Below are 23,816 nucleotides of genomic sequence, written 5' to 3' on the forward strand. Positions count from 1 at the left end.
GAAGGACATAAAAATTGTTTGAAAGGTGAATTACATATTGCAAATAAATTGTTCTTTCTTTGTATCGATTACAGAAACGATGATCGAGATACCATGAGCAGCTAGCAGCAATCAATAGTAACCAATAGCAACGATCTTACTAATTTTTTTCGAACTTCTTAGTCATTCTTTATCACACATCATAGATAAATCGAAGCAACTCAGGGCTAAACTTAACAAATTTAAGTACCACGTCAAATGGAATTACTTAAAATTCTCAACGAGGATTGATTGTAAATAGTCTACCAAATAAAAAAAAATTCTTTATCGCAATTGGAAAGAACTTGAAGACTGTGAATGTTGAAAGTTGGAAGGATTTAAATAATTAAACGCTCTGTTCATTTGCAAAATAAAATTGTTTTATTCAATTCAATTTGTATGTTTACAATAATCGTACAGTTTTACAACGAGTTCGTAATTTTCTGTATAATAATTTGTGTAGTTAAATCATTTTACGGTGATTTGATTTCGTCGCAGGATTAATGGAGTTACAACAACTCGATACAAAAATAACGATCGAAAACTTACACGTGCATGTGGTATGGCGCAGCGTTTTGGTGCTTATTTTCGAATCGCCATTAAGTAACTGCTTTTAACCAATTCCGTATGGCCCGATACGAACCCGCATTCCCCCGCCCCTTATATATGCTCGTTTCACCCTTCAAAGCAAAGAAGGGTATAGTTCGATTATTTGATCGCTAGAGGCGGTAATTCGTGGAACGGACTTTTGGCTGTATTTCTTCCATGCTCATCGGCAATCTCCCTGCTCATTTCTGCTATCAATATATACGTTCCCGAATTACCGTTAGATGGAGCTATAGAGACTTCTCACTAGATATGGTGAAGATAGAACATTTTATTCAAAGTTCAGAAAACCGCATTCGTGCATCTTTATGTCAATAGCTTTTAATTTGTAACCATAGAGTGATTATTTATTAAATTGTCTTTTAAAACATAAACAATGTTGATCAAAGTGAAGGTAAGAACATTGACCGGCGGAGGTGGACCTACGACATTTATAACAAGTTCTGAAAATATATTCTAACCTTGTTTCAGACTCTTACCGGAAAGGAGGCAAGTAACTGCAAAATAATCTTATGTATTTTAAATACAATTTGGCGATTTAATATGTAACATAACGTTTATCTTTATATACACTTAGAAAAAAGAACAGTTATAGCAGTAAAATCATCATTCTAATAAAATCATGTTGTCAGTTAAAAATAGAAAATTTGACACTTGATGTAATTAATAATAATGTATTATCACAAATTAGAGTTTGTTTCCAATAATGGATATATTCTTCCTCCATTGTTATTTACTATTACTTCCACATATTGTTGTTTACTATTAAGTTTCACAAATACATCGTTAATATGTATGATTAATAGATGCATATTTAAGTTTAAGAGCAATCACAGATATCATTATTCTCATAGATTGAAATAGATATAGAACCTACAGATAAAGTAGAAAGGATCAAGGAGAGAGTGGAAGAAAAGGAAGGGATACCGCCTCAACAACAGCGATTGATATTTTCTGGAAAGCAAATGTAGGTATCATAATTGAATATAGAAATAATATACACAACTGTACAAGATAATTTGCTAAAGAGAAAATTATGTTTTAATGTTTCATTCGATATTGCTTTTAGTATGAAACTGCTTAAAGCATGGTGTAACACATAGCCCTACATTACAATAAGCGCAATAGTAACGAGATTCCTTCCGCATTCCCTTAGATGCGCAAACTTTACATCTTCTTGTAGCATTCATCTTCTTCGGTGTTGATGGAACATACTCTGGAAAGTGACTTTCTACAGTCCTTACTGAATCTGAGTCGTATAGTTGTCCTGGTTTTCTGGTTCCTGTTCCATCAATTATGATATTTTAACATCATTTCTTCTTATTTTCCCTTGTCAAATATATCTTATATTTACATTAATATCAGAACTGTATTAATTAATACTCATAGCTGTGTGTATGTGTGTGTGTATGTGTACGTTTTTCATTATTTAACGACTGTGAATGTATCGTGAATATAAAAATTTTTGTTGTCTTTTAGGAATGATGAAAAAACGGCGCAAGATTATAAAGTTCAAGGTGGATCAGTACTGCATTTGGTACTCGCATTAAGAGGGGGTTTATAATTACAACATTCCTTGTTCTGGAATGTATGTGCGAGTGTGTGTGTGTGAATATTACAGATTATATAAGATCAGCCACAAATATAATAGGATGCTTTCCAATGTTACATTCGCTGCGCTGTGTTTACAAGGACTTGTAATCGTCTTTGTATCTCTCTTTGATTGAACGGTTACATTTAGAATTGAAATAAATATTAATAAAAGTAATTCAGTTATAGAAACCTAATATTTGCATAACCAATATTGTAATCATCTTTCAATTATATCTATTATGAAAAATATCCGCGTACAATATTTGTAGTATGAATCTAATTTTCCTAAGTTTGTAAAGTCTCCATTGAGGCGAGACCCGATCCGAATTTGAATAAATTTCGTTCGAAAATTCGAGCTTGTATCATTTCAATATTAGTTTCTATGATATTTGCTGTTATGAGTTGCCAGACTCCACTTTGTTTTGAAAAATCGTTGGCAAATGTTGCAGTACGCGGTAGAACTCTGCGACTCCTCGTGTCTCGATGTAATATGCCGTAGAAGAGCGGGCTGCGTCGTAAATGTTACACCGCATTTATTACAGAACCACCCTGGCGAATGCAAACTCCATTCCGGTATCCTTGTGTGTGCCTCTATAAATTTATATCTTCCTATAACTAACGCTGCAATAACATTATATCGCAATAAATATTTCGAGACGAATTTTAATTCTTTCAGAAGTACTTCGGCGATTGTTAAATACTAACATAAATGATTTTAACGAACTTGTTTTCTATACGCGTAACGAATGATACTTCAAATCTCACAAGTCTACTTATTATTATATAAACTAGTATATAGAGTAAAATAATGGATATCACAAGGATAACCTGAGATTCTTAACCAAGTATTAAATGTAAAAATTCTCAAAATTTGATCAAGAATTTTTAGTTGTCCGGTTGTCGGAGATATTTCCAAGAATCCCAGGAACATATATGTTTCGCGGTATACTGGTCGGTTTTTACCGCAATGCGTATTGTCTGTGAAACTGTAAAATATTCACTTTCCTACTATATTAAAAAAAAAAAAAGAAAAAAAAAAGTAGGAAAAGAAAAGAAAAGGCAAGAGGAAAGAGTATGTTCACACACCACAAGCAGTACAGAACCGTAATTAAGAATACATTTAAAAGAAGATAATTGGTTATGTTCACATTTATATCTTTAATTGCTTATAAATAAATACCATAAATCGAGTTGAATGTTATTAGAACGCATCTAAGACTTAATATTGTATCCAGTACGTAAGAGAAATGCATCGAACCTATGTCTGTTCGTAAATTTTTGCCTCGATCGTAATTTCTATTTGATATATGCATATCACTTTCCCGAAAGATATCAACACTGGAACTTCCATTGTAAATTGATTTATTTACATTGCTGTAATAACATTTTAAAGCATACTGTTATGTCACTTTTAACTCACAAGCTCACAATTAATACATATACGTAACACGTTTTTAAATCGAAATGAAAAGCTTGCTACTACCGGCGCAATTATTACTTGACCATGTTATCTATAGACAGTTTGCATTTGTCCGTCTAGGTACGTGGTGCGTTCCGCGTTCGCGATATATGGTTAACCATGGGTTTATGAAATAAAGTTTCCACTCAAACATGATATCTATTATGTATATCGTTCCTTTCGCGAAAGCTACCCATGACCTGTTAAATGAAATTCGTTAATGCAAACACGTCGTTCTGATAAATGCATTTAGTTCTTTTTTGCGTGTGTGCTTTAAAATACGACAGCTGCTTAAATATAATTTAATCGATGTGACGATAAGACAATTGTTGGTTGTGAAACCAATTTAGTAAACTATCATTAACACGTCAACTATCGTGCGATATACATCGTATAAATTCACGCTGTCGCTCTAACATCTTACTTAATATCTAAAAGAAAAACGCATTGCAATCAAGTACATGTTTTACTTAATATTTAGTTAATGGCATAAATTCAGATCGATCGTTTACGAGATATCTCGAAAACTTCGACTTTACCTTGAAACTTGGTGCGATTCTCAACAGCGAACATCTATGTTTAGAACTACGCGTAACTCTACGATTAAGTGCTTCATCGTGCATAAACAATGTCTTTCATCGGACAAATCGATCTCTCTTTACGTATAATTTTGTATCGATAGTTGAAACGGAATGCCTGTATCTCGCGAATCAATCAATTCGAGGATAAAGTAAGAAGCACATCTTATAATTCCCATTCAGATGCACGTAATCGAAATGACGCTTTACGTTCATTATTTTTTAATTAAGATTTACTGTGTCGCATTACAAATCTAACGTACAATAGTTTCACTATATTCAAGCTTGAACATATCGTTCTAAAATATTATCGAGTAATTACCCCTTATTTAATTTTATTTATTTCTAAGAATTTCATTAGATATGATCTACTCACGGGGATTAAGTAGAATTTCCGTAAGGCTTATAGCGTAGAATAATCGAATAACTTAAGTTAATTAGCATTATCGATAAAATTAATTTATAAAAAAGCGACACGCACGACACTTAAGCGGTAAAGTTGGAACTTTTGAATGGTAACGCGACACTTCTCGACCTCATAAATCGCGAAAGAAAATAATATACGAATAAGAACGAACGAGTTAAGAGACACAATCCGAACCGTATCAAACGATCGAAAATTACATTCTCGTCATATGGATTATCGGTGAACGAATCGTTTCGTTCAATTTTATACAGAGACAATGTTTACACGAAGCCACAGACGAAAAGAATAAAACTTTCAGTTCTCTTATATTCTCTTATACGCGTTCAACTGTGGTAAACATCTGGAAAGTTAATATGTAAAATGTAAAACTAGATAATTGTGTGTAAGGCACTGTCTATGCGATCCTTCAAAGTAGCTAAGTTCATCCTTATCGAAAAAGAAAACTCGAGCACGCGAATAACAGACGTGTAAACAGAGTCAGTGTAATATCAATATCGAGGTTGTTATTTAAAACGATTTTTACGACGAGTACCGCATGTTTCATTTGAATCGAGTACATTATGAGTGGAAAACGGTCGGCTGCTCACAAGTATAGCTTCTACCGAGTCGCAACATTTAGTTGTAATAATACGCATCTAAAAGTCTCGAAGAACGCCATTACTTGCACGCTAATGCAACGCATTTGACTCGACCATCCTGTTACTCGTATCGAAATATCGTAATTCTTCTATTGATGATATGGATATCTTGTATTTCATACGTTCTATCGCCTGTCGACTAATGTACACAACTGCAAGTTCGTCTGCACACTGTCGATAATTATCGCTTATCGAAAAAACTGTATTATCATCGATTTCGCAGTGTTTCATTGCGAACACAATAGTTATCGAGGGTTTTTAACGCTAACGTGTTAATAATCGGGCGCGTAACAGAGATCCGTATGAAACATTGTCGACTTAAAAGTTTGTATCGTAAGCGAAGATACGATAAGAGAAAGAAACGTATTAACAATGGCTTAAAGTACTGTACAGTATTGACTAGAATTTTTATAGAGCGGAGACGCGTTAATAACGTTACACATTGCAATTAAATCTTTCGATTTCTTATCGCTTTACACTAAAAGCATAACGATGAGAAACGAAAGTAATATAAAAGCATACGCGCCATGTGACTGTTCGCATCTCTGAAAGTCGAAAACGCATGTTACCAGTATAGCAAAGGGGTAAGTATTATGTATCAGCTTGCGAAAATCAGAGAATTAAGAAATCCGTGGATATTTATTTCCCGAAGAAGGAAACGTGTACTCCTAGCTTTCTGCAGTAAAAAAAAAAGTCCAGCTTTTAGATACTGTACCAGAGGTTTCGACAGAATGAGATCGGGATTAGAAAATGATAGATACAAATTAATTAAGTCCCATGTTACTGTCCTCAAACTTTCTGCTTCGCGCGAAAATTAACGGCAACGGTTAATATCATAAAACGTTACGCGAACGTTAAAATATTCCAAGAACTATGCAAGCAACGTAAGATTCTACAATTCTTGCCCCTGTCCGATTCTAATACTGTACATAGGGAGAACACGCTAACCAAATGGTTCACCTCAATGTGTACGAACGACAAAATACATGGCGAAACATCGGATTATTTTAAAGGATGGTTCAGTAAAAGCGGGTTACTTCTCGGAGTAAAGAGAAAAGCGTTGACACATCGACGATGAACGACAACTAACGGACAAAGAAAAGGAGAAATGGCGGCTGAAGCTAAAGACAAAAGAAAAGAAACAGAAAAGGGAGAAATTGCCGAGGGAAAAGATCGGAAGATGTTTCTACTTGACGCGAACAGACAAGAAGAAAAAAATAGGGGGACCAGGGCGGAGCGAGAAGCAACATTTCTCGACGCGTTCGAAAAAATTTACGAGTCCAATTCGTTTTTCGAGCTGCGCTGCTTCTGGATCGTTTTTTGCCATTGCATGTTATGTTTCAGACGCATGTGACGTCGCAGGTCGGTTCTACGACTGAGAGTGGTGTGACATAGGATGCAGGTAGTCTGGTTGCGATGCACTTCAAGGTGCTGGGTCAGCGAAGCAAGGTGCTTGTAAACGCTTCCGCAGAGTCTGCACGAAAAACGCCCTGGACCCTGCATCACCACTTGACCAGTTGTATCGCCAACATGCTTCCGATTGCGTCCCACCCCCCCTGCAACACATTAACAGCCACGTGACCCGCCGATTCCTCATTGCTTTCTAGGCAATTACATTTCATAAACAAATTGAGGGGACAGTAACACGTAACACAGACTAGATCATTGTTCTACCTGTGCTGGATGTACCGCCTTTCCAATCGGAAATGATAAATCACCATATATCGAATCCTCCGTTGATTCGCGTTTGTTCTCAGAGCCGACTCGTACGTATCGGTCGTGGCCGCGTCATCGTCGCGTCGATACGACAACACGATACGCACAGTAAATACGAAAACCGATCGCTTTATCCGGTTTGTGCGGCTCTGCGAGTTGCAATATCAACCAAGGATCCCTTTCGAATCATTACTTCGTTCCAGAAATATTTTTCATTTCATTCTATCTAATAATAACTTACATCGATGCGACACGATGTGATTCCGCGATCTTTATGTATCAACGTATTGCCACTAATATTATATGCAGTATATCAATAAAGTCCTATTGGTGTGTCAAAATTGAGAAACGAAAAAAAGAAACGTAGTAACTGTGAGAAGCGTGAAAACGTTAAAGCACAATTTAACATGGTACAGTGACAACCGCCAAAAGTAATAATTCAATTATACCGTGTTCAGAACAGAATCATTAATCGATGTTAATTAGATAGTTTTCCGTGTTCATTTACGAATATCAGTACTTGATACCTACATAGACTACGTTATAAATAGACATCGCTGAACATACGCAAAGTATTCTGTCACCTTCAGCTCTCGTTAGTTAACACAATAGGTGATCTTGATAATGCTGACTCGTCGAGCGTTTTATGTTTTGCAAACATTAGTTCTATCGCAAAATTTTATTGTACAATATCGTACGTGTTCAAGTTCGAGTAATAAAAAAATGCGAAGCTTGTATCTATCGTTTGTGCAACACGCATTGTATAAAGTGTAACAACTCGTTATATACTTACTCATCTAGATCGATTCGTATTAAAGTAACAAGTTTAGTAAGAACGTAACAACATCGAAATTTGAAACCTTCGATTATGTTTGAAAAAAGAACTCTGCAGCATTCACATTTTGAAACTTTATTCACACATATTTCTTTTTTTCTTTTTCTTTTTTTTTTCTTTTTTACTTACATTGTTAACTTGCATAAGCCAAACATAAGATCGTGTAATGATATATTATAATATTTGTATATATATTTTTTAATATATTTATATTTATATATTTGTATTTGTATATTTATATATATTTTTATATATATATATATATATATAGATACTTCTTATTTTTATAAATAACTAAAGAAGGAAATATCAATTTTTCTAAAGTAATAATTGGCAATCTTGTACTTATTTGTATTGTGGTTTCCGAGGAATGTGCACATTCGTTTCCTTTAAATTGAACGTAGACGTCTATCCATACACAAGTATAAGTAAACGCATGTACATTTCAATATATTTCCTGCTTCTTTTCTTTAATTTGTAAAGTAAATTAGTATAAATAAAACACGGAGATGGGGGGGGGGGGATAAAAGTAACATAGAAAGGAATATATCTCATCAAACGTTGACTCGTTCCTCTAATAAAATATCGTCAATTTTGAAAAAAGACGATTCGAAATTACACAATAAAACGTATACGTGCAAATTGTGCGAAGTAAAATATAATAAGCACGAGATACATATATATTATATACTCTCTCTCTCTATATATATATATATGTATATATAGAACTATAGAACGCATGCGATCGCAAATTATAACTTAAGCATCATTAATTTGCACAAAGAAAATTTGCTTCTTCGCATAATAAAAGAACGTTACTAAACTGTTGACCCACCCGTTGACTACCACTGTGATGTTTGTATTTCTGTTGACAGAGATAGTATATCCTTGTAAATATCTTCGTATAGAAATTAAATAGAACAGAATCGTACAAGCATCGAAAATCAGCGGCGTAGTCAACGTTGTGATTAATTTACGACAATTGCGCTAAATTGTTCCCTTTTTAACATTTGTCAACTAGCTTCGATTTGTACTTAGTCACGTCACAATCAAGTTCCGCAAAATATAGATTTAACGCTATGCTCGATTTACAACGTGTTGAAGAACTTTGGCATACAGCGAACAAGAGATCATATCGCATGTTGTCTGTATATATAATCGAATAATAGCCTCTTTATGATCGTACAGAAGTAAACGACTCGAATCGAATTAACTCGCGTGATAGAAGCCAAGCTTCTTTCGATATTACGATTCCTCGGATTAAAATAAAACTCTAACATAGAAAAACGAAACCGAATTAAAACTAAAAAGAAAAAGAAACAAGCAAACAATAAGCATAATATAATAAAATTAACAAAAAATAACATAAAGTAAAGATATTAAACTCTTATATTCATATCGTCATAAACGTATAAACGAAAACAAAGTTCTATCTATATTTCGTAGATAGGCGAATATGTGCACGTATATGAATTCGGCAAGCCTCTGTGCTTATAATTAAAATAGTACGGCGTAATGAGTATGTTTAATATCATAAACGTATATATTATGGCGAAATTTTGGTCCGGGAGTAACATACGGATTCTCCCAGACAAATAAATGAGCAACATAATGCCAATTACTGTCAATGAAGAACAGCTTGGTCGCTAAATACAAATAAAGCTTTTGTTCGCTCCACTTGAAAAAGAAAGAGCAACGAAAATGGCACGTTTCTCTAGTACACAATTGTACTTCCAATCAACGATCGAATACATTTTACACGCTGCAACATCGTGAGTACGAATCGTTCCTTGCCTCGAAGAAGGTTTACGATCATACGCGAACAAGAAAACCATCAAGATCGATCGAGATGATTGAAAATAAAGATAGAAGCTTCTAACGGCCGATCCTGAAACTTTCGTCGAGGCGGAAAAACTTAATTGAAAAGACATCGAAGCTTCGAAAACGATCGAACGTTTCCGTTCAGTCTCATAGTCGATCTATCGTTCAGGACTCTGCGAAATTTGCATATTCACGGCCGATCGTACAAAGAAAGATGCACATTCCTCCTTACACGCTATTAAGTACCGAACTCATTTGACTAGATAAAATAATTTGCCTTTTTCTTTCTGTTCTACTGCATGTCTTTGGTTATAAAAAACGTTAATACAGGGTTTCCTCGTCATTACGCACGCGATATCTTCTCTTTCTTCTTCTTCTTCTTCTTCTTCTTCATCTTCATCGTTTTCTTTTCCTCCGTCTTCGCCTTCTACTCCTCCCCTCTCCACCTTCTCCTCCTCCTCCTCCTCCTCCGTTTTCATATGCATATATGGATGTACATAAATGGACGTACACACACGCATGTGTACAAATGACTAGGGTATAACGTAAAGTGTAAGACAGGTGTCTTTAACATAGGCTTCCCGTCGACGACTAGAGTGACATTTCATGATATATACATTTCTAGCGAATTTCCGTGTTAAATTTGAAAAATAGGGCGCTCGTGATGTCCCGTTTCTCGATGAATCAAACAACACCGGAATGCTAATCTGCTATAGGTAAAAACGTAATAGCTTTTTGGTATGCTTAGCTCGTGGCTACGATACGTTGATTACTCGTTTAGCAGGAATAACTTTCACGCAAAAATATTCCGATCTTTCGATCGCAAATCATTTTGAACGATTCGATCGACAAATCGGATCGTATAAGCAAATATAAATAAATATACCTACGTGTTAGAATCTAAAGAGAAAATATTTATAATCGAAAGCATATGTTCGTAGGAGAGTTGACGCGTGCTATATCGACTCGAATAGTTTATACGTGTACGAGTCAAGAAAAAACATGGCAATGACAATAGGTGAGATATAGGTTCAAAGGAGAAGGGGACAGAAAGAGTGGAAGAATCGCGCGCGCGTTTATCCTCTTTTCCGTCGACGGGTGAGTGGATTCGGCAGGATATGTTCACACTAAGGAATAGGACTAGATGTGATTCTTTCGACGCTGCTTTCTCTAATGCGTATAGTAGTATAAGTAGCATTAGATTCGAGGCCAGCGGTAGGGCTTCCGACGTTTTGATGGGCAATCGCGGTGGAGGAGACGGAAATGGGCGTTGGCAGGGTGGTCGTAACATCGGTCGCCGTTGAAGCGCCGCTAACAGTGGAGACTATGGGAACACCGGGAACGGTGTTGGTGGACGCGGTTCCGGTTCCAGTTGGGGTTGCAGACCCAACAGCGGCTGCGGCTGCTGCGGCGGCGGCTGCTGCGGCGTTTGCGACTGCAGTTGCAGCGGCGGCGGCGGTCGTCCCGACGCCCAGCCAACCGTGCCGATTTTTTAAATGTCGCTTCATGTGCGTCGTGCGGCTCAGCACTTTATGACATACCGGACATTGAGTCGTTCCTTTGTGCATGTTCATGTGTTTGTACATCGAGTCCCGATTCCAAAATGTTTTACCGCAGAGTTTGCACGAATGCGACGGCTGTTCGATGACCACCGTACGAGAATCTAAATCAGATATAAACGTTCATGGTAGTACGTACGCCCATGTTGTGCGAGCAATCTGACACTCACGATTATTACGTCTATCGGTCTTTAATCTCGTGCTCTCTCATCTTTTTGCGTATCGTCGCTAAAGCGCGAACGATCTTCTACACAACCAATACTATTCTCATCGATAAGCATTAGAAAATATCGATCGCACGCGATTTTTCGCTGTTTTCTCTAATTCGTTCATTTCCTGTACCTTCCCTTCTTTCCTTCCTTTCTTCCTTGCTTCCTTCCTTCCTTTATTCTTTTTTTTTCCATTTTCCTTCTCTCTTTCTCCCTCCCTACCTCCTCCTTTCTCACTCTCTCTCTCTCTCTCTCTTTTTCTTTTATCTTATTCAATTATAATTACTTTTCTGTTATCCTACTTGCAATTCACTCGATCTATGCATCAACGGCTCGAGGAGACGAACGATAAGAAAAGGCAGCACACACGATGAGTTGTACAAGAAAGAGCAACCACGAGGTGGTAAACACGCAACTTTAAACTTTTGGAGCAATCATGCTACTGTGAATTGTGAATACAACGTTTGAACGACAACCAAACAATGTATATACGTACAAAAAATGTTCAATATTCATGCAGAAGAATATCAGAAATCCTATTTCAAGGTATATCGATCAGTTGCAGTTAGAAATGCAATTGAAAATCACAAAACAAGCATCTTGTAATTACGGTGATCACACATTTACCTTATATACGATACACAAGAAATTAGATTTTCTGTGAATTTTCGTTAAACGCCTGCTGTGTGCAGTGAACCGACAATCATGTATTCCTTTTGATGAACATACGTCTATTTGTGAGACTAGGTTCATGATAATGTTGTGAATATCGGGCGATAATCACGAGTCGTCATTGGTTACATTTTCGTGGACGCGGTTAACGCAAGCGCTTGTCAACGGAAAGAAAGGAAAAGAAAAAAAAAAATGAAAGAGCAAAAGAAAAAAAAAAACAAAAAACGATACATCTTATACGACACTTTTATTTTTCAGACCACGCATGTACGTACAAAACAAAAAGCGATAACGGTGTATGGTAATTCTTTGCGCCAAACACATTCTTCTATAATATTTACAAGCTACGATGCAATGACTTATCTTTACATAATAATTTGTTCAACATTTATAACTGTAACAAGAATTCCTTAGTAAGAAACAGAGAAATCTACCGTCTTACGTTCCGTACCTCCAAAGAGATGATTTGTATATTTGGGAAAGAATCGAACTCAGGAGCATGAAAGGCAACGTGTCGATTTACTGTTTCCCTCTCTCTATCTCTAGTATCGATTAATCAAGGTATCTCTGGTATGTTTCGAACAAAGATAACAAGTATAAAAAATCAATCGGGCGTTCATGAAAAATTGTTCAACGATAAAATAATAAAATTATACCCAGAGGGTTTCCATAATTTATATGTAGATTATATAATTATTATGTACACGATATGTACAAATTCAGCGATCATGGCGTAAGCCATACTGTGCAGGATACGTATTACTGTTTACGGAGTAATGGATATTCCATGCACATACGTGATAACACAGTTTTACGCTTGGTCGTTGCCGACTATCGTGATATGTGTACACGAATAAAATATGAAAGCGAATTGAAAGTAAGAGCCGAAAGAGAAGAAGCGAATGCAAATGATTGATATCGAAACAGTAGTGGATCGATTTCGGTATTTCCTCGCGTGGAATTAAAAGTACTAAATTAAACGTGAAATTCACAACCTATGATAATATAAAACCAGCCTTACAATTCTTACAGTTTGTTATTCAACTGTTGTAAACGTCATAAGTATTTCTAGTTGCGTGAAGTTTCGTGTTATTTAACATTAATACCATGAACATTTAACATGTGACAGCGCATCGTATACTTCCGAGCGAAAACAGCCCGACAGATCGGACAAATTGTATCACCCCTATGTATACTACGATGATGCGCCAAAGAATCACCACGATTATAAGTACGACCGCAGACGTCGCATACCCAACGACCACTTCGATCATGAAGAGGCTTATGCCTACGTCTGATCCGCTTGTAGCCGAGTCTGGTCTGTTGCTGTTGTTGTGGTCGTTGCTCCTGTTGTTGCAACTGCTGCTGCTGAAGCTCGTGTTGATGCTCATGATGATTCCCAATGGGCGTTGTATCGTGCGTAGATTCTGCGCACACAATCCAAATTGTTCCCATACACACAGACAGCTTCGTACTTATGTGATAAAATTTCACTGTTTTGCATGTTTCGAATCTTGAAAACGGGATTTTAATGTTTTCTGCGGTTTCGTTCATTGCTCGCCCTTGCTCTGTATTATTTTCCTAATGTCAATCTATCATGGAAGTAACTTGGTTGAATTTTGACGCGTCGAATATCTTGAAAATAGCGATCGTGACTTTTGCCTCGCGAAAAGGAAGAAAAGAAATAGGAGCAAGGGAGTAAGATCGCGAAGGGGATACGTCGTAACGGACGGCTAAAAGACAGGCAAGCGAGTGTTCGCAGAGGATTTAGGGCACGTATCGCAAATAACCATCGTCTTCTCGAGCGTGACTCGCTTCACGAAAGTATATCTGCTGTATAGCCACTGTAAGTTGAAAAATTCCCACAAGCATGTTTAACAAAGCGTCTGTTGCTAAAGAGAAAAGAGAAGATTTTCTCGAGTACCGGAACAACAAGAAGCTTGAAAATGTTAACGTTTCTGTATCGATAGCTACGGTAATACGAATAACCGAACGTTAAACAATCGATTTCAATGTTGTCCTTTCGTTAATTATCTTTATGATCTTTGAACGAGTGAAACAAAGGATGTAGTTTTTGGAAAGTTTTATTACAACTTTCTAACAGTGATTCAAATATGAAATATATCTTTCGAGACTGTTTTAGTAAATCGTATACAAACATCCTGTAATAACGTAAAACTTTCAGCTATAAATAGATACGATGTATTAAATTGTAAAAATTAAACGAATAGGTATAGCGCATCGCACCAACAACAGTCGCATTTCTCTCGTATTTCGAACAAGTAAATAATCGTTTACGAAATAAAACAAAGTATAGGAAACAAAAACTAAGATCGATCGAATCTTACTTTATAGCGACACGAGTAAAAAATATTAATTAATTCTTTGAATCGCTTATTTTCTAAATACGTTTTCTCTCTGAGGAACTTTACGTTTTCTCGCGTCATCTGTCGTTGATGGCACTTTGTTCGAGTCTACTGACATCAGTCTATTTAACACGAATACAGAAAACGATTGACAATAAACCAATCGATTCTTGCCAAAATCTCTCGTGTCTGTTCAAAGGTTTAAATATATCAAGATTTAATGCGAACGATAAATAGAAGAGGTACGCATAAGAGTATATTCCGGAGATTAGAACAGCTTAGAATCGATATGATACTGTTGAGTCAGAAAAAAAAACTATATATATATATATATATATGCATACATATATACATGTATATATATAAGAAAATAATAAATCACATTAAAAACAATCACGTTGGAAACGTTAATGTTTGGTCCAGAGACACGCGATGGTCACCGATCAACAGTATCACGACGATATCGATAGTTCAGCCGGTTCTTTCTATCCGAAGATAAAATATAAGGACGATAAAAAATAAATGTCTCCTCACGAGGCAGTACTACGCGATCACTTTCGAAAGTTCAATTTAGCGTCGACACTGAACGTGCACTTGTGGATGCGCAGCAAATGAGCCTTCATGTCGTAACTTCGACTGAAGATGCGCTGACAAATCGGGCACCTGGTTTGCCCTGTATGCAAGTCCTTGTGCAGTGTCAACGACATCGGATGCTTGAAACCTTTCCAACAAATTCTACAGCGAAACAATAATTCTGTATCCGTGGACTGACCGTAGTCATCGTCCGAGACGAGGTCCGCGGTTGCAGGACCGGCGCTACCACCCCCGCCCCCTGCGGTATCTCCTGCTCGTTCTACAAATAAACACAAACACACAAGATCACCTCTATATTAACTAGAACACACTATGTGCCGTATGCAAACTTAGATATCGCGTTCTCGACAAGAGACACGATACCGTTCAGTATCTTTCACCTCTGCTTCTTACGCGGTCGTTACGCGGTTTAGTTCTTACGAAAACACCGAAAAATCTTTCCTTTCCTATCGTCTCTGTAACCGCAAACGCGAACGCGAACGCGAACACGAACACGAACACGGACACTGATATGGATGCGAATGCACAGATCATTTGAAATTTCAACGATCCACGAACTTTTTCTTGGTATTCGCGACGATGGATCGTTTACTTTCCTTCGCGATTTCGGGCACGGTCGTTCACACGATGTGCGTTGAAAGCTTAAGCTGATTAGATTAAATCTAATTAGACCATATAGAGAGACAGAGAGCATATGACACCACCGAAAGGAGATACAAGCCCGACAAGGCCCCAGGCTATTGAAATACACCGAAACTACCAACCACACGATATACATATAATATACTTCTAATATTGTAATAACTCCATTTATCAAGGAATGTGAAATTCATTTCATTTTCCTTTCCTTCCTCCATCTTCGTTTGCGCGTTTACTTAGCCTTTCCAAGGATCGTTCGCGTGACGTGGGTTTTAAGGAAGATAAGCTGTCTTCAATTACAATATCGCTTCGATTCTTTTTATTAGAAAGTTCGCATGTGTTTCACAACTTTCTTCTAAAGTTGTTCGTTCGAACCGAATCATTTACAACGTTTCACGTTGCGCTTTTTATCGACCCAACGCCTTACATAACACGAGTATTTGAAGGAAATTAATTGGACGGCATTTTATACTTGCGAATTCTGACTCTTTGTGAACCTTATAAATCGACAAATTTGATTCTAAAAAATCTATGCTAGCGGGAAGATTAAATCAACCAGTTCTTCATACTATGAGCGATGTGTGCAACGATGAATGTCAGTCTATAAGTGCTCGTACTAGAAAGCACGCTATATCGTTATTCGCCTTATGATTAAGTCCATCAGATACATACAAATACAAAAAGCATTCATTCGACACTATTTAGCCATTAACAAACTTAATTATACGAGATCTTCGGAACGTTACGACAATGATAACGATAATGAACGTAGGATTTTTATAAAACGCCTTTTTCTCTCGTAGTTTGTACCAACGAAATGGTTACTCCTGACTCAATAATAGTAACCGCGTGACACAGAAATTCCACGTATATGTAACTGTATGATTAAACAAGTTATTTTCGCCAACTAGTCGACTTATCGCGTAATGAGTAAGCTGCTTACTTTTCACATATCTATAAGTTGAATATAATTGGACCGTGATTATTGTAACGAAATCGTTAAATATAATGACGTTCGACTTACAATGTGAATGTTTCGTGAAATGTACCAAGATACAAATAAAAATGATGGTAAAAATGACAAAACAATATATGCGTAAAATATCACCACATATGCGTACCTCGTAAAAGAAAAAAAAGAAAAAAAAAAGAAAGAAGGGCGAAATAGACATTGGTACTCCGACGAAGGTGACCAAGTATTTGTATCTAAGTACCATCGACAAAGAGTCGTAGAGCATTATCATATAAATCGATAACGAATTTACTCGTCGCAGTCTTATGTAGGTATAGAGCGAAAATTAAATTAAATAACGTTTCTTCTATTATGCTAGTGTGAGCATATGAGACAATCAAGCCATCGAGCGCGATCAAGTTACTAAATATAAAATACAAACGGTTTGAAGGAATATCCATTGTTTGGATAATAACCGGTCAGTTAACTGATAATTTACGACTAATATGAATTATAAATAAGCACTAAATTGTTGTTACATTGTAAAAAATAGTTGACAGGTGGACAATACTTGCAACGAAGCAAGATCGTGTTCGGAGTATGATAGGTTTCGAACGAGAACGTTCATTGTTACTTCCTTCACGAAGTAGCCTCTGTGCCGAAAGACCAGAAAATAAACGATTAAAGTATTCTCATTGTTGAATAGATTGAATTGTACACGCGCGCGCGCGTACATTATATTAAAATAACAAAAATGAAAACGCAACACTATCACCTAAACGTATTATGCATTTCCTAGCTGTTTCGGCGAGAAGGTTGCGTGCAGAACGACCACGCGTCCACATCGAGAACACGCGAAATGCGCTTCGCACCCAATAATTTTGCGGAATAAAACCGACGATCACAAGGCACGAAAGAGATTACCGGTTGAAAACTAACGTGGAGAGTAAACGTACGAAAGCAGGATAATAAAATTATTCGCGATCGCATCAGAAACAGAAGGAAAAAGAGTAAAAAAAAAAAAAAATCATACGTTTGCTAATAAATACACATGCGTACAACTTGGCCGAAATATAACATTTTCGGTATCGACCAAAGAGGAAAAAAGAAAAGAGAAAAGAAACCAACAAAGAATGTTGTTCCCGTTCTAATGCTCATTTTCTCCCTCTCCCTTTCCCTCTCACCCTCTCTCGCTTTCTCTCTCTCTCTCTCTCTCTCTCTCCTCTTTTTCTCTTCTTCTGTTTATTCCCCTGTTGTTTCTCACTATCAATTCACGTCGTTTTCCCTTGTCGTAGATGTAACATACAGAGAAAGTCGAAAAGCACAAGGGGTGTGTGATTAGTCGAGTAACGATATTAACTCAGGGTGGTCGGAGGGGGCGAGTTGGTGCTATGGGGGCGGGATGTGCGGGATGGCGCGCATTTTGTGAAAATCGACGAAACATGGCCAGCGGCACAAACAGGCATTGCAGGGCCAACATTTGAAGCGCGTCTGCCTGAGTTTTCCACGTGATGTGACCATTCCGCGCTGCTTGCAGTGTACACATACTTTTCCGTGACCGTTTGCTTTGCTGAGGCTATGCGGCTGACCAGATACGTACGTAATCCCTCCTGAAGAAAACACATTGGCCAAACACTTCGGTTAGTCAATTCTTAAGTATATGTGCACATGCAGGCAACCATTAGTAAACAAATTTCTTTAACGACCAATCCCAGCACCAACCAATCCCGTAGCCGTGAAAGCCAGTCTAGAGTATCAGCGATACCAATACCAACGATATATTTTTCGTACGTGTATGCGTGTATTTAGATGGAAATGTAACATTGCCAGGTGCTAGCCGAATCTGTCGATCACCGGTCTTTCCTTCTCGTTTCGTGTTTCTCTTCTCGAACTCCTCGATCGAATTTCTCTCATTGCTTCCCGCCTCGATAATAAAATCGTTACATTTTTAACTTTTTCTCCTTGCTACCACCCCTCCCTATTTCCCCTCCTCTTTTTCCCTGCGTTTGCAACGCAGTCTGGCAACTATCACGTATCATACGTGCGTTTGATACATTTTACATACGTATATAGTACGTATATCGCGCGAATGCTGCTCCTTCCCATTCGAAAATCAAGTCCTTCGTGAATCATCTTTCTCTTTTTGTCTTTGATCGTCAAAAAAGCCGTTCGTTCACATGTATATATCTTTTAATATATCTTTTATTTTATTTTGTCATTTTTAACTTCGTTACGTGCCTCTGCTGATCATCGTTCGGAAATCGTACTCCCTGTTCGGGCATGTGTACGTTTACTCTCTGCGCTCCGAGATTTCTTATTTGCATGAACGTAAAACGACAATGTCGTTAAAGATTTGAAAGTATCAAGTTGAAGCCTGCCTGGTCGTTTTTATATAGACAGAACAATATATTAAAATTCTGATAAACGATTGTGTTGCGCTTGGGTAATCGACTGTAAGTTTGAAGATCGATCGACCGACGCTTCATCGTCTTGATAAATAATTCTTCGATTCAGTATGTTATCGCCAATTTGCTGGAGAGCAATGGGTCGGCACACGATTACAATTTAACATCGCTTCACGCTCAGTTATAAAAAAGTTTAGCGCGTACAGCGCGAGCAAAGGAGAGTAATCCACGCACACACACACAACACTCGTAATTCTAATATAGAGCATCAGTTCGATCGCCCTTCCGCGCATTAATAATAACATACAAACATCCTCCTGTATCGTCTATATCGTTATTTACATGATTATTTCACGCCTGAAATATTGTTACATGAATTGTGTACACGATCCTATTCCTTTTTCGGTTTACAGTTTCCGAACGGAATTTTCAATACAAAAATTCTTCTAGAAACCCTGTTTCCGGGCCTGTTTCCGCACGCAAAGGTATAACTATCGGTAGACATTAAATTCGCGTTTGTTCGAATAATTCATGCTCCTGTTTTAACGATCAAACGATAAACACAAAGAAGCTTTGCTTACCTACCTGCCGAAATTGACTTTTGAACAGGTCAAATGTATTTCGGATCGGGTCGCGTTAAAAAATTCTTTGCGGAACAATTCGAATTATATCATGTCTGAAAATAATCGCGCTGTAACGATTGACTATGACGTTTCTACATAAGAAATGAAAGTTTATTGGCAAAATAATTGAACGTTCAGTGAAATAAACATAATACTCCCATTCCTATCGTGTTTCAAAGGCTCATCGATTCGACCTGAATATCGGATACCCACGCACCCACATTGAGTTTTTCGAATTTACGGTACATTATATAAAAAGAAGAAATGAGTATATAACAAGATGTTCGGATACAGAAAAGGATCATTTACATGCCATTATCGCCAGCACCACCACCATTGCTACTTACTTCAAATTAGTTCTTTTACAAGGCTACGAAGTTTTGTTGTAAAGAAATAAAAAAAAAAAGGGATGAATATACAAGCTTGCAAGTTAATCTTAAATAGCAATACAATTAAATTTCACAAATCATACGAAAATCATAGATAAAGGAAAACGAAATGAGTATTTCATTTACAAATGTGAATTTCAATCGATGCGTCGAATTCATAGCATTGGAATATACACAGAACCGTGTAATAAATAATCTTTTGTTTTTTCTTTCTCTGAATTTTCATCCATACTTTCGTTATATCTACATGAACGATAGAGACAACGATGAAATTAATGAATTTAAGATTAACTTTGCATGCAAGTGAAATCAACGTGTGAGATATGTATGTATTTGCACCACACACGTGCGTGCGTGTCCTGCGTACAGTTCTGCGGATTCAAAGAAATTACCTCATACCAGCGTTGAAAGATATTTTAGTGTATACACAGAAATATGCTTACAGTTAGTGCTCGGAAGGAACGCAGTAGTGGCTTTATACGAGTTATTAAGGGAATGTTGATGATTGTCGGCACACATACAGCACTTGGCAATGCTTACTAATATCTACAGTTCAACCTACACCCGAGTGCCTATGCCATACATTTACATCCAAAAACCATGCATATTTTATATTATAGTACAGTTAAATGATTAACGGAAATAAAGTAACATTTTTTCACAATAGAAAATGCATTTTTTTTTTAATGATTCCAAGATATTTGCATCGATATTTTACTACACGATCGTTTTAGTTAACCCGATCCTGATGTTTTTATTAAAATAATAAATTTACAAACAAAAAAGGTAAAAACTATTTTAAACGTAAGATTTAAAAAATCTGATATTCGATAAATTATAATATTTTTAATGCGAGTAAACTTTTTCATAAAATTTTTTAATTTCTTGTTTTTTTTTCATAAAATCGAATCTATAAGTAATAACTGGAATTTTTTGTCTGAAACCTATTCATCTTGAATTGATAACAAATCTTTGCTGCAACCACTATTAATGGCTTTAACTTTATCAGTGTTTTGTTAACAAATTTTTTATGTGTAACGATAATAGAAAACTGTATCTACATTCTATTAAATTTTTACACTTTACGTCATAAGAAGTTCACGCAACTTTCTTTCAAATTAAGTATATAATAAAATTAATCCCCTTTCTTTTATGTATATAGTCTGCATAATTTTATCATCAAATTCCGAATAATTTAAAATAAATAGAAGTTATATGTAAAAATACGCATAAAAACAATTTTGTACCCATATTCAAGTAGTTCTTTATAATATACTAATGATACATATATTGTAGGACAACCATAGTTCGGTGAAACGAAAATTGTTTTTTTCACGTTTATAAACATAAAATGCACTATCTATCGATAATTAAATATCATTTTAAAATTAATTAGGGATCATTAGCATCAGCAATATATGGGTACAAAACTTAAAGTTAGTTTGCAGTGCCATTTCTCTTAATTAAATCTTCGATATAAATATCAAATATCATCGTATTTGATTCAAATTGTTGTGCTAGGAATTACAGATTCTATTATGTTATGTACATTTTATTGATAATAACTTCTTAATACAGTTCTGGTAATTGTTAACATTTATTTTAAAAAATTAAAAGATATGGCACAACCTTATATCGTGTGTCATAGTAAGATAAAGTAAATACTGATTAGGGAAACACTTACCCTGCACTGCTTCTTGTGTTAATCTTTCTCCAGAAGTACTAGGTTTCGAAAGCAAGTGCCCTAGTTAACAAACGAGATTATGCAACATATCCCTCTATGCTTTAAAGATAAAATAAAATAATAAAAATCTTACCAACATCAGTTGTTTGATGTTTGAGATCCAAGCTATCTGAAGTAGACTGATTGCTCGAATAAAATGTCTGAGTGATATCAGGTTTCTGATCATGATCAGGAGTATTAGATGATGTATCTTCTATACCAATCTTATTTAGCGAACTGTCTCCCAAACTTTGTTCTTCGTAACTACAGCTACTTCCATCTTGTACTAAATATTCAGGCATTTCCAACTTTAAATTTGGCATTAGTGGTATTATTTCAACAGGATCCGAACCAGTCGTTGATTGATTTTCGGAAGTTTTATTTTCAGAATCTTTTGAAGATAAAGCATTACTTATAGTTTTATCCACATTTGTATTTGCATTTTCTCTACATTTTCGTCTTTTGCTCGGTGGAGCATCAGGTTGTAAGTCAACAGCATGATAAGGCATTGGAGATGAAGGTGACTTATTTCTCTTGTCTGCTGATGTTTTGCTAGAAGCATTTTGAAGTTGAATTTCAGGTTCATTAGGAATTTCTATGTCATCCTGAAACACAGTTTAACGCGATACAAATGTATTATTTTAATTTAAGCAGAAAATATCTAATCATATTTAACAATTTTGAAAAACATACCTCTACTAAACTATCATTATCTTTTCCTGTACCATCGGTAAGGCCCTGAACAGCAAGCAGTTCAGCAGTTGTTAAAAAACTAGCTAATTGTTCCTGAACCACATTTACTTCACCCTGATACATAAAATCAACCAATGCAGCCAAATCATCAAATTTTACATTACGAAATATTATAACAGGATGCTGACATGGATTTTCCTAAAATAGAATAAGTATCATTTATAAAATATATGTTAACAGTAATAAATTATTAAATTCTTAATTTCACTCTACCTTAAATAAATCTCTAAAATATGTACTACATGCAGATAATAGCATTTTGTGTGCTCTTATTCTTTTTCCTTCGCAGCTTAAAGTTACATCAACGAGATCTTCTTCTGTTCTCAGTGTATCAAAAGCACAAGTAATATGTTTTAAGTAATTATTCCACCTAAGAGAAAACTGTTGGCTCGAACCCATGCTGCTTTTCTGAAATAAGACAGCCGTATTGTCCAAATGTAAAAAAAAACATTGACAACTTTAACAAAAGTGTATAATCACAAAAATTAGTATCTGCATAAAATTCATAGAATATAAGTTACATTACATATTGTAATTTCCATATTTAATAGTCTTAAACAATGGTTTACCGTATTTGCAATTAACGAGCTCCAAAAATAATGAGTCAGGTCAAAAATTTGTAGTCTTTAATATGTAGCACGATTAAATTGTCAGTAACGATCCTAAAATGACTACTGAAGTGATGAAATTATTTAAAAAGCGTGGAAGTAGCGTTGACTTGTTAGTCCTGATACGTTTTGCAAAAAATAAAAACTGTAAACAGTAAAGTGGAATAAAATTTCATGGCACTGTAGGAGGTTTCACGGGTTCCGCATGTAGATGAAAAGTGGCGTCGTTCAACTAAATGATTTCAACGTTATGTAATTGCATCGCGCCAGACGATCTTATGCACGTTAAACGATTTTTCACAGAATTCTGTCACTTTAGAAGTTACACTTTTCGATTAAATGACAGCTGGTAGCCATTTTCCTTCAGGAAAACGCGTAAGATGCGCGGAAAGAACTCAACTTCCTTCACAAACCACGCGCGATGCGTGGGACGATTCGATGCATGTGTGGAACACCTTAAAGGCGTTGTCATTGGTGAATTTTCATTTATACTGATATTCATGAATACGATTGATCTCGATTTTTATTCGTTCGAGTATACTTTATATTTCATTATAAAAATATTCAAAATTAATCAATATCTAGCAAAATTCTTTTAGGATGTTTCGATTATAAAGATGCAATTTTCTAGCT

The 23,816-nt window shown here is 36.1% G+C and overlaps 2 protein-coding genes across 9 annotated transcripts; one reads left to right on the forward strand and one right to left on the reverse strand.

Moving 5' to 3' along the window:
* Nucleotides 1-818: 818 nt before the first annotated feature.
* Nucleotides 819-2,569, forward strand: LOC117205066 (NEDD8). Its single transcript, XM_033443140.1, has 4 exons — nt 819-1,018; nt 1,096-1,113; nt 1,479-1,591; nt 2,104-2,569. Exons 1-4 carry the CDS (start codon nt 1,001-1,003, stop codon nt 2,186-2,188), a joined length of 234 nt encoding a protein of 77 aa, XP_033299031.1. The 5' UTR covers nt 819-1,000; the 3' UTR covers nt 2,189-2,569.
* On the reverse strand, nt 1,640-23,657 carry LOC117205057 (broad-complex core protein isoforms 1/2/3/4/5-like). 8 transcript variants are annotated; one of them, XM_033443117.1, is made up of 7 exons: nt 23,145-23,657; nt 22,789-22,983; nt 22,516-22,713; nt 22,251-22,427; nt 21,917-22,130; nt 21,784-21,843; nt 10,176-11,354 (listed from the first exon to the last, which is right to left on the reverse strand). In XM_033443117.1, the coding sequence occupies exons 2-7, from the start codon at nt 22,972-22,974 to the stop codon at nt 10,819-10,821; spliced, it is 1,371 nt and encodes a 456-aa protein (XP_033299008.1). In that variant the 5' UTR covers nt 22,975-22,983; nt 23,145-23,657; the 3' UTR covers nt 10,176-10,818. The 8 variants fall into 8 exon arrangements, with proteins under 8 accessions (XP_033299013.1, XP_033299015.1, XP_033299012.1 ...); XM_033443122.1 differs by lacking the exon at nt 10,176-11,354 and adding an exon at nt 1,640-1,906 and having other exon boundaries at nt 21,917-22,427; nt 23,145-23,653; XM_033443124.1 differs by lacking the exon at nt 10,176-11,354 and adding an exon at nt 3,508-5,995 and having other exon boundaries at nt 21,917-22,427; nt 23,145-23,651.
* Between the last annotated feature and the right edge of the window lie 159 nt (nt 23,658-23,816).

This window comes from Bombus bifarius, unplaced genomic scaffold (genome assembly GCF_011952205.1).
Source record: "Bombus bifarius isolate JDL3187 unplaced genomic scaffold, Bbif_JDL3187 scf7180000007986, whole genome shotgun sequence".
NCBI lineage: Eukaryota > Metazoa > Arthropoda > Insecta > Hymenoptera > Apidae > Bombus > Bombus bifarius.